At 63.5% G+C, this 16956-nt stretch overlaps 1 protein-coding gene across 1 annotated transcript in view; it reads left to right on the top strand.

Moving 5' to 3' along the window:
* Positions 1 to 16956, top strand: part of SHANK1 (SH3 and multiple ankyrin repeat domains 1) — a 52199-nt gene that overhangs the window by 1746 nt on the left and 33497 nt on the right. The window contains 12 exon segments of the mRNA XM_065655336.1: positions 543 to 746; positions 1538 to 1609; positions 2552 to 2660; positions 5711 to 5868; positions 8304 to 8471; positions 10862 to 10978; positions 12090 to 12167; positions 13352 to 13418; positions 14164 to 14252; positions 14255 to 14499; positions 16104 to 16123; positions 16126 to 16245. Of these exon segments, the coding sequence (XP_065511408.1) occupies positions 543 to 746; positions 1538 to 1609; positions 2552 to 2660; positions 5711 to 5868; positions 8304 to 8471; positions 10862 to 10978; positions 12090 to 12167; positions 13352 to 13418; positions 14164 to 14252; positions 14255 to 14499; positions 16104 to 16123; positions 16126 to 16245 (1447 nt within the window).

The raw sequence follows: 16956 nt of genomic DNA, 5'->3' as shown, positions 1-16956 counted from the left end.
CTGACCCCCCGGGTGATGGGGGTTCCCCATTATTGGGGTTCCTGACCCCCGGGAGCTGGGGGTTCCCAATATGGGGTGTCTGACCCCAGGGTGATGGGGGATCCCCATTATTGGGGTTCCTGACCCCAGGAGTGCTGGGGGTCCCCATTATTGGGGTGTCTGACCCCGGGGTGCTGGGGGATCCCCATTATTGGGGTTCCTGACCCCAGGGGTGCTGGGGGGCCCCAATATGGGGTGTCTGACCCTGGGGTGCTGGGGGTCCCCAATATGGGGTGTCTGACCCTGGGGTGCTGGGGGTTCCCCATTATTGGGGTTCCTGACCCCAGGGGTGCTGGGGGTCCCCACTATGGGGTTCCTGACCCCTGGGGTGCTGGGGGACCCCACTATGGGGTCTCTGACCCTGGGGTGCTGGGGATCCCCAATATGGGGGTTCCTGACCCCAGAGTGCTGGGGATCCCCAATATGGGGGTTCCTGACCCCAGGGGTGCTGGGGGTTCCCCATTATTGGGGTGTTTGACCCCGGGGTGCCCCCTGCCCCCCAGAAGTGCCTGCGTTTCGACCCCGGCGCGGCCGTGTGGGCGGCCAAGCAGCAGCTGCTGTGCGCGCTGACCGAGGGGCTGCACGACGGGCTCAACTACGGGCTGTTCCAGCCCGCGGCCGCTGGCCGCGACGCCAAGTTCCTGGACGAGGAGCGGCCGCTGCGCGACTACCCGCAGAGCTTCGAGCAGGGCGTGCCCTACCTCGAGGTGGGCGGGGCCGCGGTGGGCGGGGCCTGGGGGTGGGCGGGGCCAGGGGGTGGGCGGGGCCGGGGGGGCGGGGCCGGGGGTGGGTGGGGCTAGGGGGTGAGCGGGGCCTTGGGGTGGGCGGGGTCTCAGGGGTGGGCGGCCCTGGGAGTGGGGTCATGGGGTGGGCGGGGCCAGGGAGTGGGTGGGGGCTGGGGTGGGCGGGGCCTGGGAGTGGGCCGGGGGTGGGCGGGGCCTCGGGTAGGCGGGGCCTCGGGGGTGGGCGGGGCCTGGGGGTGGGCGGGGGCTCGGGGGTGGTCGAGGCCTCGGGGTGGGTGGGGCCTCGGGGGGTGGGCGGGGCCTTGGGGGTGGGCGGGGCCCGGGGTTGGGCGGGGCCTCAGGTCTGGGCCGCGGTGGGCGGGGCCTGGGGTGGGCGGGGCCTGGGGGTGGGCGGGGCCTCGGGTGGGCGGGTCCTGGGAGTGGAGTCTAGGGATGGGCGGGGCTGGGGGTGGGCGGGGTCTGGGTGATGGGCGGGGCCTGGGGGGAGAGCTTCCCTTAAGAGGACACGCCCCCTGGGCGGGGCCTGGGGGTGGGCGGGGCCTGGAGTGGGAGTGGCCTCGGGGTGGGCGGGGCGAGTGCCCCGCCTCGAGGTCAGGAGTGGGTGGAGCCTATGGGGGGCGTGGCCTAAGGGGGGTGTGGCCTGTGCTCTTCAGCCGGGGGGGGGGGGGGGGGGGGGGCGGGGGGGCGTGGTCCTGGCCGGGAGGGGGCGTGTCCCTCGGCCGAGGGGGCGTGTCCCCGCTGACCCCGCCCCCCAGTTCCGCTACAAGACGCGGGTGTACAAGCAGACCAACCTGGACGAGAAGCAGCTGGCCAAGCTGCACACCAAGGTGTGGCCCCGCCCCCGACCCCGCCCCCGGCCCCGCCCCCTCCTGCCAGCCACGCCCATCGGCCTCCCGGCCACGCCCCTTCACCTTTGACCACGCCTCCTGGCCCGGCCACGCCCCCCGTTTCCGGGCCACGCCCCCTGCCGCATGGCCCCACCCCTCCGCTGAAAAGCCCCGCCCCCTGCCTTCAACAGCCCCGCCCCATCTGGCCCCACCCACAGGGTGACACCCCCCCCCCGCGGTGTCCTCATGACCCCCCGGTGTCCCCCTGTCGGCCGGTGTCCCCCTGTCCTCCCGTGTCCTTGTCCCACCATGTCCCCAACACTGTCCCTGTCCCCCCGCATGTCCCCTTGCCCCTGTGTCCCCAACAATGTCCCTGTCCCCTCCGTGTGTCCCTTGTCCCCCCATGTCCCCGTGTCCCTGTGTCCCCCCATGTCCCTGTGTCCCCAACAATGTCCCTGTCCCCTCGTGTGTCCCTTGTCCCCCCGTGTCCCCATGTCCCTGTGTCCCCCCATGTCCTCATGTCCCTGACTCTGTCCTTGTCCCCCTGCATGTCTCCTTGCCCCCGTGTCCCCAACAATGTCCCCGTCCCCTCCGTGTGTCCCTTGTCCTCCCGTGTCCACATGTCCCTGTGTCCCCCCATGTCACCGTGTCCCCAACAATGTCCCTGTCCCCTCGTGTGTCCCCTGTCCCCCCGTGTCCCCATGTCCCTGACTCTGTCCCTGTCCCCCTGCACATCCCCTTGCCCCTGTGTCCCCAACAACGTCCCTGTCCCTCCATGTGTCCCCTGTCCCCCCATGTCCCCCTGTGTCGCTGTGTCCCCAACACTGTCCCTGTCCCCCTGCGTGTCCCCTGTCCGCCCGTATCCCCCATCCCCCGTGTCCCTGACGCTGTCCCTGTCCCCCCGTGTCCCCCGTGTCCCCGGTGACGCCGCGGTGTCCCCAGACGGGGCTGCGCAAGTTCCTGGATTACGTTCAGCACGGCTCGGCGGAGAAGGTGGCGCGGCTGCTGGAGCGGGGGCTGGACCCCAACTACCACGACTCGGACTCGGGGGGTGAGACACGCGGGACCCCCCTGGGGACACCCACTTGGGGTTATGGGGTGATGGGGTTATGGGGTGATGGGGATTATGGGGTGATGTGGTTTATGGGGTTTATGGGGTGATGTGGTTTATGGGGGTGATGGGGGTGATGGGGTGATGGGGGTTATGGGGTTATGGGGTGATGTGGTTTATGGGGTGATGTGGTTTATGTGGTTTATGGGGTGATGTGGTTTATGGGGGTGATGTGGTTTATGTGGTTTATGGGGTGATGTGGTTTATGGGGGTGATGGGGCGATGTGGTTTATGGGGTGATGTGGTTTATGGGGGTGATGGGGTGATGTGGTTTATGGGGTGATGTGGTTTATGTGGTTTATGGGGTGATGTGGTTTATGGGGTGATGGGGCGATGTGGTTTATGGGGTGATGTGGTTTATGGGGTGGTGTGGTTTATGGGGTTATGGGGTGATGTGGTTTATGTGGTTTATGGGGTGATGTGGTTTATGGGGGTGATGGGGCGATGTGGTTTATGGGGTGATGTGGTTTATGGGGGTGATGGGGTGATGTGGTTTATGGGGTGATGTGGTTTATGTGGTTTATGGGGTGATGTGGTTTATGGGGTGATGGGGTGATGTGGTTTATGTGGTTTATGGGGTTTATGGGCTTAATGGGGTGATGGGGGTTTTGGGGGTGATGGAGGTTATGGAGGTGATGGGGTGATGTGGGTTACGTGGTTTGTGGGGTTCTGGGGTTATGGGATGATGGGGATATGGGGTTATGGGGGTGATGGGGTGATATGGTTTATGGGGTTATGGGGTGATGTGGTTTATGTGGTGTATGAGGTCTATGGGGTCTATATGGTCTATGTCGTCTATGTGGTCTATGGCGTTATGGGGTGATGTGGTTTATGGGGTCTATGGGGTCTATATGGTCTATGGGGTCTATGGGGTCTATGTGGTCCGTGTGGTCTATGGGGTCTATGGGGTCTATGTGGTCTATGGCGTTATGGGGTGATGTGGTTTATGGGGTCTGTGGGGTCTATATTGTCCATGGGGTCTATGTGGTCCATGTGGTCTATGGGGTCTATGGGTCTATGTGGTCTATGGGGTCTATGGGTCTATGTGGTCTATGGGGTCTATGGGGTCTATGGGGTTAGGGGGTGATGTGGTTTATGTGATCTATGGGGTCTATGGGGTCTATGTGGTCCATGTGGTCTATGGGGTCTATGGGTCTATGTGGTCTATGGGCTCTATGGGCTTATGGGGTGATGTGGTTTATGTGATCTATGGGGTCTATGAGGTCTATATTGTCTATGGGGTCTTTATTTTCTATGGGGTCTCTGGAGTCTATGTGATTCATGTGGTCTATGGGGTCTACGGGGTCTATGTGGTCTATGGGGTCTATGGGGTCTATGTGGTCCATGTGGTCTATGGGGTCTATGGGTCTATGGGGTGTATGGGTCTATGGGTGTATGTGGTCTATGTGGTCTATGGGGTCTATGGTTTTATGTGTTCTATGGGGTCTATGGGTCTATGGGTGTATGTGGTCTACGTGGTCTATGGGTCTATGGGTCTATGTGGTCTATGGGTCTATGAGGTCTATGGGGTCTATGGGGTGTATGGGTCTATGGGTCTGTGTGGTCTATGGGGTCTATGGGTCTATGGGGTGTATGGGTCTATGTGGTCTCTGGGTCTATGAGGTTTATGGGGTCTATGGGGTGTATGGGTCTATGGGGTCTCTGGGTCTATGTGTTCTATGGGGTCTATGGGTCTATGGGTGTATGTGGTCTACGTGGTCTATGGGTCTATGGGTCTGTGGGTATATGAGGTCTATGGGGTCTATGGGGTGTATGGGTCTATGGGTCTATGTGGTCTATGGGGTCTATGGGTCTATGGGGTCTATGGGTCTATGGGTGTATGTGGTCTACGTGGTCTCTGGGTCTCTGGGTCTATGGGTCTATGTGGTCTATGGGTCTATGGGTCTATGGGTCTATGTGGTCTATGGGGTCTATGGGTCTATGGGGTGTATGGGTCTATGGGTGTATGTGGTCTATGGGTCTACGGGTCTATGTGTTCTGTGGGGTCTATGGGTCTATGGGTGTATGTGGTCTACGTGGTCTCTGGGTCTATGGGTCTATGTGGTCTATGGGTCTATGGGTCTATGAGGTCTATGGGGTCTATGGGGTGTATGGGTCTATGGGTCTATGTGGTCTATGGGGTCTATGGGTCTATGGGGTCTATGGGTCTATGGGTGTATGTGGTCTACGTGGTCTCTGGGTCTCTGGGTCTATGGGTCTATGTGGTCTATGGGTCTATGGGTCTATGGGTCTATGTGGTCTATGGGGTCTATGGGTCTATGGGGTGTATGGGTCTATGGGTGTATGTGGTCTATGGGTCTACGGGTCTATGGGTCTATGGGTGTATGTGGTCTACGTGGTCTCTGGGTCTATGAGTCTATGGGTCTGTGGGTCTATGAGGTCTATGGGGTCTATGGGGTTTATGGGTCTATGGGTCTATGTGGTCTATGTGGTCTATGGGGTCTATGGGGTGTATGGGTCTCTGGGTCTATGTGGTCTATGGGGTGTATGGGTCTATGAGGTCTATGGGGTCTATGGGGTGTATGGGTCTATGTGGTCTATGGGGTCTATGGGTCTATGTGGTCTATGGGGACTATGGGTGTATGTGGTCTATGGGTCTACGGGTCTATGGGTCTATGTGTTCTGTGGGGTCTATGGGTCTATGGGTGTATGTGGTCTACGGGTCTCTGGGTCTATGAGTCTATGTGGTCTATGGGTCTATGGGTCTATGAGGTCTATGGGGTCTATGGGGTGTGTAGGTCTATGGGTCTATGTGTTCTGTGGGGTCTATGGGTCTATGGGGTGTATGGGTCTATGGGTGTATGTGGTCTGTGTGGTCTATGGGTCTATGGGTCTATGGGTCTATGTGGTCTATGGGGTCTATGGGTCTATGGGGTGTATGGGTCTATGGGTGTATGTGGTCTATGGGTCTACGGGTCTATGGGTCTATGTGTTCTGTGGGGTCTATGGGTCTATGTGTCTCTACCCAGAGACCCCCCTGACTCTGGCCGCCCAGCGCGAGGGCCCGGCCGAGGTCGAGATCATCCGGCTGCTCTGCCTGGGGGGGGCGCACCTGGACTTCCGGGCGCGCGACGGCGCCACCGCGCTGCACCGCGCCGTGTGCACCCGGCGCTACCACGCGCTCATGGTGCGAGGGGACGCGCCGGCCGGGGCGGACGCGGGGGACAGCGTGGGGGAACCAATGGGGACATGGGGGAACAACGTGGGGGAACCAATGGGAAGACAGGGGAACAACGTGGGGGAACCAATGGGGACTTGGGGGAGCAACGTGGGGGAACCAATGGGGACTTGGGGGAACAACGTGGGGGAACCAATGGGAAGACAGGGTAACAACATGGGGGAACCAATGGGGAGACAGGGAAACAACATGGGGGAACCAATGGGAAGACAGGGGAACAACGTGGGGGAACCAATGGGGACATGGGGGAATAACATGGGGGAACCAATGGGGACATGGACGGAACCAATGGGGACACGGGGGAACAACATGGGGGAACCAATGGGAAGACAGGGGAACAACATGGGGGGACCAATGGGGACATGGGGGAACAACATGGGGGAACCAATGGGAAGACAGGGGAACAACGTGGGGGAACCAATGGGAAGACAGGGGAACAATGTGGGGGGAACCAATGGGGACATGGGGGAACAACATGGGGGGACCAATGGGGAGACAGGGGAACAACGTGGGGGAACCAATGGGGACATGGGGGAACAACATGGGGGGACCAATGGGAAGACAGGGGAACAACATGGGGGAACCAATGGGAAGACAGGGGAACAACATGGGGGAACCAATGGGGACACGGGGGGAACCAATGGGGACATGGGCGGAACCAATGGGGACACGGCGGGGGGACTACATGGGGGGAACAACACTGGGGGGACACGAGGGGGAAACGGGGGGAACATTGCGGGGGACACCCATGGCGGGGGGAAACGTGGGAGGGGTGGGAGACACGTGGGGGGCACCCATGGGTGGGGGCACCTGGCGGGGGTGGGGACACACATGGGGGTGCAGATGTGGGGCTGTGGGTGCTGTAGGTCTGGGGGTGCGCCCATGGCTGCGGGGGGGTCTGTAGCTGCACCCGTGGGGCTGTGGAGGGGCACCCGTGGGTGCTGTGTGGGTTGCATGGGGCTGTGGGTGCACCTATGGGTGCTGTGGGTGCTGTGTGGCTTCCATGGGGCTGTGGCTGCACCCATGGGTGCTGGGGGTGCTGGGGGTGCTGTGTGGCTTCCATGGGGCTGTGGTTGCACCCATGGGTGCTGGGGGTGCTGTGTAGGTTCCATGCGGCTGTGGCTGCACCCATGGGTGCTGTGGGTGCTGTGGGGGTCTGTGGGTTCTGTGGGTGCTGTGTAGGTTCCATGCGGCTGTGGCTGCACCCATGGGTGCTGTGGGTGCTGTGGGGGTCTGTGGGTTCTGTGGGTGCTGTGTAGGTTCCATGCGGCTGTGGCTGCACCCATGGGTGCTGGGGGTGCTGTGGGTGCTGTGTAGGTTCCATGGGGCTGTGGTTGCACCCATGGGTGCTGGCGGGTCTGTGGGTGCTGTGTGGCTCCCATGGGGCTGTGGCTGCACCCATGGGTGCTGTGGGTGCTGTGGGGGTCTGTGGGGTCTGTGGGTGCTGTGTGGCTTCCATGGGGCTGTGGTTGCACCCATGGGTGCTGGGGAGTCTGTGGGTGCTGTGTAGGTTCCATGCGGCTGTGGCTGCACCCATGGGTGCTGTGGGTGCTGTGGGGGTCTGTGGGGTCTGTGGGTGCTGTGTGGCTTCCATGGGGCTGTGGCTGCACCCATGGGTGCTGTGGGTGCTGTTGGTGCTGTGGGTGCTGTGTGGCTTCCATGGGGCTGTGGCTGCACCCATGGGTGCTGTGGGTGCTGTTGGTGCTGTGGGTGCTGTGTGGCTCCCATGGGGCTGTGGCTGCACCCATGGGTGCTGTGGGTGCTGTGGGGGTCTGTGGGTGCTGTGGGTGCTGTGTAGGTTCCATGCGGCTGTGGCTGCACCCATGGGTGCTGTGGGTGCTGTGGGGGTCTGTGGGTTCTGTGGGTGCTGTGTGGCTCCCATGCGGCTGTAGCTGCACCCATGGGTGCTGTGGGTGCTGTGGGTGCTGTGTGGCTTCCATGGGGCTGTGGCTGCACCCATGGGTGCTGTGGGTGCTGTGGGTGCTGTGTGGGTCCCATGGGGCTGTGGCTGCACCCATGGGTGCTGGGGGTGCTGTGGGTGCTGTGTGGCTTCCATGGGGCTGTGGCTGCACCCATGGGTGCTGTGTGGGTCCCATGGGGCTGTGGCTGCACCCATGGGTGCTGGGGGTGCTGTGGGTGCTGTGTGGCTTCCATGGGGCTGTGGCTGCACCCATGGGTGCTGTGTGGGTCCCATGGGGCTGTGGCTGCACCCATGGGTGCTGTGGGTGCTGTGGGGGTCTGTGGGGTCTGTGGGTGCTGTGTGGCTTCCATGCGGCTGTAGCTGCACCCATGGGTGCTGTGGGTGCTGTGGGTGCTGTGTGGCTTCCATGGGGCTGTGGCTGCACCCATGGGTGCCATGTGCCCCCCCCGTTCCCCTTCGGCAGGCGCTGCTGGACCTGGGGGGGTCCCCGAACTACAAGGACCGGCGCGGGCTGACCCCCCTGTACCACACGGCCATGGTGGGGGGCGACCCCCGGTGCTGCGAGCTGCTGCTGGCGCATCGCGCCGCCATCGGCACCCGCGACGAGAACGGCTGGCAGGAGATCCACCAGGTGACAGCCGCGGCCCCTGTGTCACCCCGTGGCCCCAAGTGGCCCCTGTGTCCCCTGAGTCACCCCGTGGCCCCAAGTGTCCCCTGAGTCACCCCCTGTCACCCCCTGTCCCACATCGGGACACGGGACGAGAACGGCTGGCAGGAGACCCACCAGGTGACACCAGTGGCCCCTGTGTCACCCCCGTGTCCCCAAGTGGCCCCTGTGTCCCCTGAGTCACCCCGTGGCCCCAAGTGTCCCCCGAGTCACCCCCTGTCACCCCCTGTCCCACATCGGGACACGGGACAAGAACGGCTGGCAGGAGATCCACCAGGTGACAGCTGCGGCTCCTGTGTCACCCCGTGTCCCCAAGTGTCCCCTGTGTCCCCCGAGTCACCCCCTGTCACCCCCTGTCCCACACTGGGACACGGGACGAGAACGGCTGGCAGGAGACCCACCAGGTGACACCTGCGGACCCTGTGTCACCCCGTGGCCCCTGAGTCACCCCTGTGTCCCCAAGAGTCCCCCGTGTCCCCTGAGTCACCCCTGTGTCCCCAAGTGTCCCCAAGTGTCCCCTGAGTCACCCCCTGTCACCCCCTGTCCCACACTGGGACACGGGACAAGAACGGCTGGCAGGAGACCCACCAGGTGACACCAGTGGCCCCTGTGTCACCCCGTGTCCCCAAGTGTCCCCTAAGTCACTCCCTGTCACCCCCATGTCCCCGAGTGTCCCCTGTGTCCCCTGAGTCACCCCTGTGTCCCCTGAGTCACCCCCGTGTCCCCTGTGTCACCCCGTGTCCCCAGGTGTCCCCTGTGTCCCCCGAGTCACCCCTGTGTCCCCTGTGTCACCCCCGTGTCCCCAAGTGTCCCCTCGTGTCCCCTCCTGTCCCGCATCAGGACGTGGGACGAGAAGGGCTGGCAGGAGACCCACCAGGTGACACCCATGTCCCCAAGTGTCCCCAAGTGTCACCCCCATGTCCCCAAGTGTCCCCTGTCACTGCTGTCCCCTCCTGTCCCCATGTCCCTGTCCCCTGTGTCACTGTCCCCAAGTCCCTGTCACTGGCCCCATGTCCCTCTCCCCAGGCATGTCCCCTGTGTCGCTGTCCCCATGTCCTCAGATGTGTCCCCATGATGTCCCCATGTCCCCAGGTGTATCCTCATGTCCCTGTCCCCATGATGTCCCCGTGATGTCCCATGTCCCCAGGCATGTCCCCGTGTCCCTGTCCCCATGACATCCCCATGATGTCCAATGTCCCCAGGTGTGTCCCGGTGTCCCTGGTGTCACTGTCCCATTGTCCCCAGGCATGTCCTGGTGTCCCCAGTGTCCCTGTCCCCATGTCCCTGTCCCCAGGCATGTCCCGTCTCCCTGTCCCCATGACATCCCCATGATGTCCCATGTCCCCAGGCGTGTCCTCGTGTCCCTGTCCCCATGATGTCCCCATGATGACCCCATCCCCAGTGTGTCCCTGTGTCCCTGTCCCCATGACGTCCCCATGATGACCCCATCCCCATGCGTGTCCCCATGTCCCTGTCCCCATGACGTCCCCATGATGACCCCATCCCCATGCGTGTCCCCATGTCCCTGTCCCCATGACGTCCCCATGATGTCCCCATCCCCAGGCGTGTCCCCATGTCCCTGTCCCCATGACGTCCCCATGATGTCCCCATCCCCAGGCGTGTCCTCGTGTCCCTGTCCCCATGACGTCCCCATGATGTCCCCATCCCCAGGCGTGTCCTCGTGTCCCTGTCCCCATGATGTCCCCATGATGTCCCCTGTCCCCAGGCATGTCCCGGTGTCCCGTGTCCCTGTCCCCATGACGTCCCCGTGTCCCTGTCCCCAGTGTGTCCCTGTGTCCCTGTCCCCATGACGTCCCCATGATGACCCCATCCCCATGCGTGTCCCCATGTCCCTGTCCCCATGACGTCCCCATGATGTCCCCTGTCCCCAGGCGTGTCCCCGTGTCCCTGTCCCCATGATGTCCCCATGATATCCCCATCCCCATGCATGTCCCTGTGTCCCTGTCCCCATGACATCCCCATGATGTCCCCTGTCCCCAGGCATGTCCCCGTGTCCCTGTCCCCATGACATCCCCATGATGTACCATGTCCCCAGGTGTGTCCTGGTGTCCCTGGTGTCACTGTCCCATTGTCCCCAGGCATGTCCTGGTGTCCCCAGTGTCCCTGTCCCCATGTCCCTGTCCCCAGGCATGTCCCGTCTCCCTGTCCCCATGACATCCCCATGATGTCCCATGTCCCCAGGCGTGTCCCCGGTGTCACTGTCCCCATGTCCCATGTCCCCAGGCGTGTCCTCGTGTCCCTGTCCCCATGACGTCCCCATGATGTCCCCTGTCCCCAGGCGTGTCCCCGTGTCCCTGTCCCCATGACGTCCCCATGATGTCCCCTGTCCCCAGGCGTGCCAGCACGGCCACTCGCAGCACCTGGAGCATTTGCTGTTCTACGGGGCGGAGGCCGCGGCTCAGAACGCGTCGGGGAACACGGCGCTGCACATCTGCGCCCTGTACAACAAGGTGACAGCTTGGGGACATGGGGACAGCTTGGGGACATGGGGACAGCATGGGGACATGGGGACACAGGGCTGCACATCTGCGCCCTGTACAACAAGGTGACAGCTTGGGGACATGGGGACAGCATGGGGACATGGGGACATGGGGACACGGGGCTGCACATCTGCGCCCTGTACAACAAGGTGACAGCATGGGGACATGGGGACAGCTTGGGGACATGGGGACAGCATGGGGACATGGGGACACGGGGCTGCACATCTGCGCCCTGTACAACAAGGTGACAGCTTGGGGACATGGGGACAGCATGGGGACATGGGGACATGGGGACACGGGGCTGCACATCTGCGCCCTGTACAACAAGGTGACAGCTTGGGGACATGGGGACAGCATGGGGAAGCATGGGGACATGGGGACATCTTGGGGACATGGGGACAGCGTGAGGACAGCATGGGGACATGGGGACACGGGGCTGCACATCTGCGCCCTGTACAACAAGGTGACAGCGTGGGGACATGGGGACAGCATGGGGACATGGGGACATGGGGACACGGGGCTGCACATCTGCGCCCTGTACAACAAGGTGACAGCGTGGGGACATGGGGACAGCATGGGGACATGGGGACACGGGGCTGCACATCTGCGCCCTGTACGACAAGGTGACAGCTTGGGGACATGGGGACAGCATGGGGAAGCATGGTTACATGGGGACATCTTGGGGACATGGGGACAGCGTGAGGACAGCATGGGGACATGGGGACACGGGGTGCACATCTGCGCCCTGTACAACAAGGTGACAGCTTGGGGACATGGGGACAGCATGGGGACAGCATGGGGACATGGGGACATGGGGACACGGGGCTGCACATCTGTGCCCTGTAGAACAAGGTGACAGCGTGGGGACATGGGGACAGCAGGGGGACATCTGCGCCCTGTACAACAGGGTGACATGGGGCCAGGGCCATGGGGCCGTGGGTGGAGATGGGGACAATGGGCACGTGTGAGACGAGGGATGTGGGACCCGTGGGGACAGCGGGGCCGTGGGGACACTGCGGACCCGTGGGGACAGCGGGGCCGTGTCCCATGTCCCGTGTCCCATGTCCCCGCGCTGTCCCAGGAGAGCTGCGCCCGCATCCTGCTGTACCGAGGGGCCAACAAGGAGGTGAAGAACAACAGCGGCCAGACGCCCTTCCAGGTGACACGGGGACACGGGACAGGGACATGGGGACATGGGACATGGGAGGGACATGGGGACATGGGGACATGGGGGGACATGGAGGGACAGACGCCCCTCCAGGTGACACGGGGACACGGGACAGGGACATGGGGACACGGGGACACGGGACAGGGACATGGGGACACGGGACATGGGAGGGACATGGGGACATGGGGGAACAGATGCCTTTCCAGGTGACACGGGGACACGGGACAGGGACATGGGGACATGGGACAGGGGACATGGGAGGGACATGGGGACATGGGGGGACAGACGCCCCTCCAGGTGACACGGGGACACGGGACAGGGACATGGGGACATGGGACATGGGAGGGACATGGGGATACACAGGGACATGGGGACATGGGGGGATATGGGGACATGGGGGGACAGGTGCCCTTCCAGGTGACACGGGGACACGAGACAGGGACATTGGACATGGGAGGGACGTGGGGACATGGGGATACGTGGGACATGGGAGGGACATGGGGATACATGGGCACATGGGGACACGAGGGGGACAGATGCCCTTCCAGGGGACATAGGAACACAGGACAGGGTACATGGGGACATGGGACAGGGGACATGGGACAGGGGATATGGGGGCACACGAGGACATGGGGGGATATGGGGACATGGGGGGAACAGACGCCCTTCCAGGTGACACGGGGACATGGGACAGGGGGACACAGGAGGGAAATGGGGACATGGGGATACACGGGGACATGGGAGGGACATGGGGACATGGGACAGGGGACATGGGGATACACGGGGACATGGGGACATGGGAGGGACGTGGGGACGTGGGACATGGGAGGGACGTGGGGACATAGGGACATGGGGACATGGGACATGGGATGGACATGGGGACATGGGGACATGGGATGGACATGGGGACATGGGGACATGGGAGGGACGTGGGGACGTGGGACGTGGGATGGACATGGGGACATGAGGACATGGGAGGGACATGGGGACATGGGACATGGGATGGACATGGGGACATGGGGACAGGGGGACAGGGGGATATGGGGACATGGGGGGACAGATGCTCTTCCAGGTGACTCGGGGACACTGGGACATGGGGGGACATGGGGACGTGGGGGGCAGGGGGTGTCCCGGGGGACCCCCCGAGTCAGTGTGTCCCCCCCCCCACCCCCCAGGTCGCCGTCATCGCCGGGAACTTCGAACTGGGGGAGCTGATCAAGAACCATCGGGACACGGACGTGGGTGAGCGGGGACGGGGGACACGGGGCAGGGGGACAGGGGGACGACAGGACATGGGGATATGGGGACATGGGGACAGGGGGACAGGGTGATATGGGGATATGGGGACATGGGGACATGGGGACAGGGTGATATGGGGATATGGGGACATGGGGACATGGGGACAGGGGACAGGGGGACGACAGGACATGGGGATATGGGGACATGGGGACAGGGGACAGGGGGATATGGGGATATGGGGATATGGAGACAGGGGGACAGGGGACGGGGGACATGGGGACAGGGGACAGGGGGACATGGGGACATGGGACAGGGGACATCGGGACAGGGGGATATGGGGACAGGGGGACATAGGGATATGGGGACGGGGGGACAGGGGGATATGGGGATAGGGGGACATGGGGACAGGGGGACATGGGGATTTGGGGACATGGGGACATCAGGACAGGGGGACATAGGGATATGGGGACGGGGGGACAGGGGGACAGGGGTATATGGGGATATGGGGATATGGGGATAGGGGGACATGGGGACAGGGGGACAGGGGGATATGGGGATATGGGGACAGGGGGACATGGGGACATGGGGACATGGGGATAGGGGGACATGGGGACACGGGACAGGTGATCATGGGGACATGCGGACACGAATGTGGGTGACTGGGGTGATCCCTGTGTCCCCCCCAAAACTGACACCTCCCCCCCCCACCTTGCCCCCCCTCCCCCCCTCCCCCCCCCCCCCCCCCCAGTCCCCTTCCAGGAGAGCCCCCAATTCACCGGGGGGGGCGGGGGGCGGCGGCGCGACCCCCCCCGGGGGGGCTCCCCCTGCCCCCCCCCCAGCGGCTGCTCCGCGCCAACAGCGACACGGGGGGGGGGGCGCTCCCCGAGTGGGTGCTGCGGGGCGCCCCCCCCGCCGGCCGCCCCCCCTCGGGCACCCTGCGCAGCGCCAGCAGCCCCCGCGGGGGGGCCCGGACACGCTCCCCGTCCCGGGGGCGCCACCCCGAGGAGCCGCGGAGGCAGCAGAGGGGGCGGCCCAGGTGAGGGGGGCGGGGGGCGCCGGGGGGGGACACTTAAGGGGGGGGGGCGCTTGAGGGGGGGCACTTGGTGGGGGGCACTTGATGGGGGGACACTTGGTGGGGGCACTTAATGGGGGGGACGCTTAAGGGGGGGACACTTGGTAAGGGGAGACGCTTGATGGGGGGACACTTAAGGGGGGGACACTTGATGGGGGACACTTGATGGGGGGACACTTGGTGGGGGCACTTAATGGGGGGGACAGTTGATGGGGGGGAAACACTTAATGGGGGGACACTAAATGGGGGGGACACTTGATGGGGGGGACACTTGATGGGGGGGACACTTAATGGAGGGGACACTTGATGGGGGGACACTTGGTGGGGGGTACTTGGTAGGGGGAAACGCTTGATGGGGGGACACTTAATGGGGGACGCTTGATGGGGGGACACTTAAGGGGGGGACACTTGGTGGGGGGACGCTTGCTGGGGGGACGCTTGATGGGGGACACTTAAGGGGGGACACTTGATGGGGGGGACACTTAAGGGGGGGAAACGCTTGATGGGGGGACACTTAAGGGGGACACTTGATGGGGGGACACTTGATGGGGGCACTTAATGGGGGGGACAGTTGATGGGGGGACAGTTAATGGGGGGGAAACACTTAATGGGGGGACACTAAATGGGGGGGACACTCGATGGGGGGGACACTTGGTGGGGGGTACTTGATGGAGGGACACTTAATGGGGGGACACTTGGTAGGGGGAAACGCTTGATGGGGGGACACTTAAGGGGGGACACTTGGTGGGGGGACACTTGATGGGGGACACTTAAGGGGGGACACTTAATGGGGGGAAACGCTTGATGGGGGGACACTTAATGGGGGACACTTGATGGGGGAATGCTTAAGGGGGGACACTTGATGGGGGGACACTTGATGGGGGCACTTAATGGGGGGGACAGTTGATGGGGGGACAGTTAATGGGGGGGAAACACTTAATGGGGGGACACTAAATGGGGGGGACACTTGATGGGGGAAACACTTGATGGGGGACACTTGATGGGGGACACTTAATGGGGGGACACTTGGTGGGGGGACACTTGATGAGGGGACACTTGATGGGGGACACTTGGTGGGGGGACACTTAAGGGGGGACACTTGATGGGGGGACACTTGGTGGGGGGACACTTAATGGGGGGGACGCTTGATGGGGGGACACTTGATGGGGGAACACTTAAGGGGGGGACGCTTAAGGGGGGGACAGTTGATGGGGGGGACACTCGATGGGGGGACACTTGGTGGGGGGACACTTAATGGGGGAAACGCTTGATGGGGGGACACTTGATGGGGGACACTTGATGGGGGAATGCTTAAGGGGGGGACGCTTAAGTGGGGGACACTCGATGGGGGGGACACTTGATGGGGGGACACTTGGTGGGGGGACACTTGATGGGGGGACACTTAAGGGGGGGAAACGCTTGATGGGGGGGACACTTGGTGGGGGGAAACACTTTATGGGGGGGTGTCCCCATGTCCCCCCATTATCCCCAATGTCCCCACGTCCCCTGTCCCCGGTGGTGTCCCCATGTCCCCCATTGTCCCCATTGTCCCCAATGTCCCCACGTCCCCTGATCCCGGTCACGTCCCCACGTCCCCTGTCGCGCCGCAGCTCCAGCGGCCCCGGCGGGTCCCTGGGCGCCGGGGGGTGAAGCGCAAACTCTACTCGGCCGTTCCCGGGCGCACGTTCCTGGCGGTGAAGCCGTATCAGGCGCAGGGGGAGGGGGAGCTGTCGCTCAGCAAGGGCGAGCGCATCAAAGGTGGGTGGGTGCCCCGGACGCCTGGGTCCACTTCAGGTGGGATTTGGGGTGCCCCGGACACCTGGGTCCCCTTTGGGTGGGTGCCCCGGACATTTGGGTCCCCTTCGGGTGGGATTTGGGGTGCCCTGGACACCTGGGTCCCCTTCGGGTGGGTGCCCCGGACGCCTGGGTCCCCTTCGGGTGGGTGCCCCGGACGCCTGGGTCCACCTCAGGTGGGATTTGGGGTGGGTGCCCTGGACACCTGGGTCCCCTTTGGGTGGATGCCCCGGACACCTGGGTCCACTTTGGGTGGGTGCCCCGGACGCCTGGGTCCCCTTTGGGTGGGTGCCCTGGACACCTGGGTCCACTTTGTGTGGGTGCCCCGGACGCCTGGGTCCCCTTTGGGTGGGTGCCCTGGACACCTGGGTCCACTTTGGATGGGATTTGGGATGAGTGCCCCGGATGCCTGGGTCCCCTTTTGGCCATGGGTCTGTGTTCCCCGGACGCCTGGGTCCCCTTTGAGCCATGGGTCTGTGTTCCCCGGACGCCTGGGTCCCCTTTTGGCCGTGGGTCAGTGTTCCCCGGACGCCTGGGTCCCCTTTTGGCCGTGGGTCTGTGTTCCCCGGACGCCTGGGTCCCAGCATGGGGCCCTGTGGGTCTGTGTTCCCCGGACGCCTGGGTCCCCTTTTGGCCATGGGTCTGTGTTCCCCGGACGCCTGGGTCCCCTTTGAG

Source organism: Caloenas nicobarica, chromosome 39 (genome assembly GCF_036013445.1).
Source record: "Caloenas nicobarica isolate bCalNic1 chromosome 39, bCalNic1.hap1, whole genome shotgun sequence".
NCBI classification, from domain to species: domain Eukaryota; kingdom Metazoa; phylum Chordata; class Aves; order Columbiformes; family Columbidae; genus Caloenas; species Caloenas nicobarica.
The sequence above is the reverse complement of the archived record's forward strand: the minus strand, read 5'-3'. Positions and strand labels throughout refer to the sequence as shown.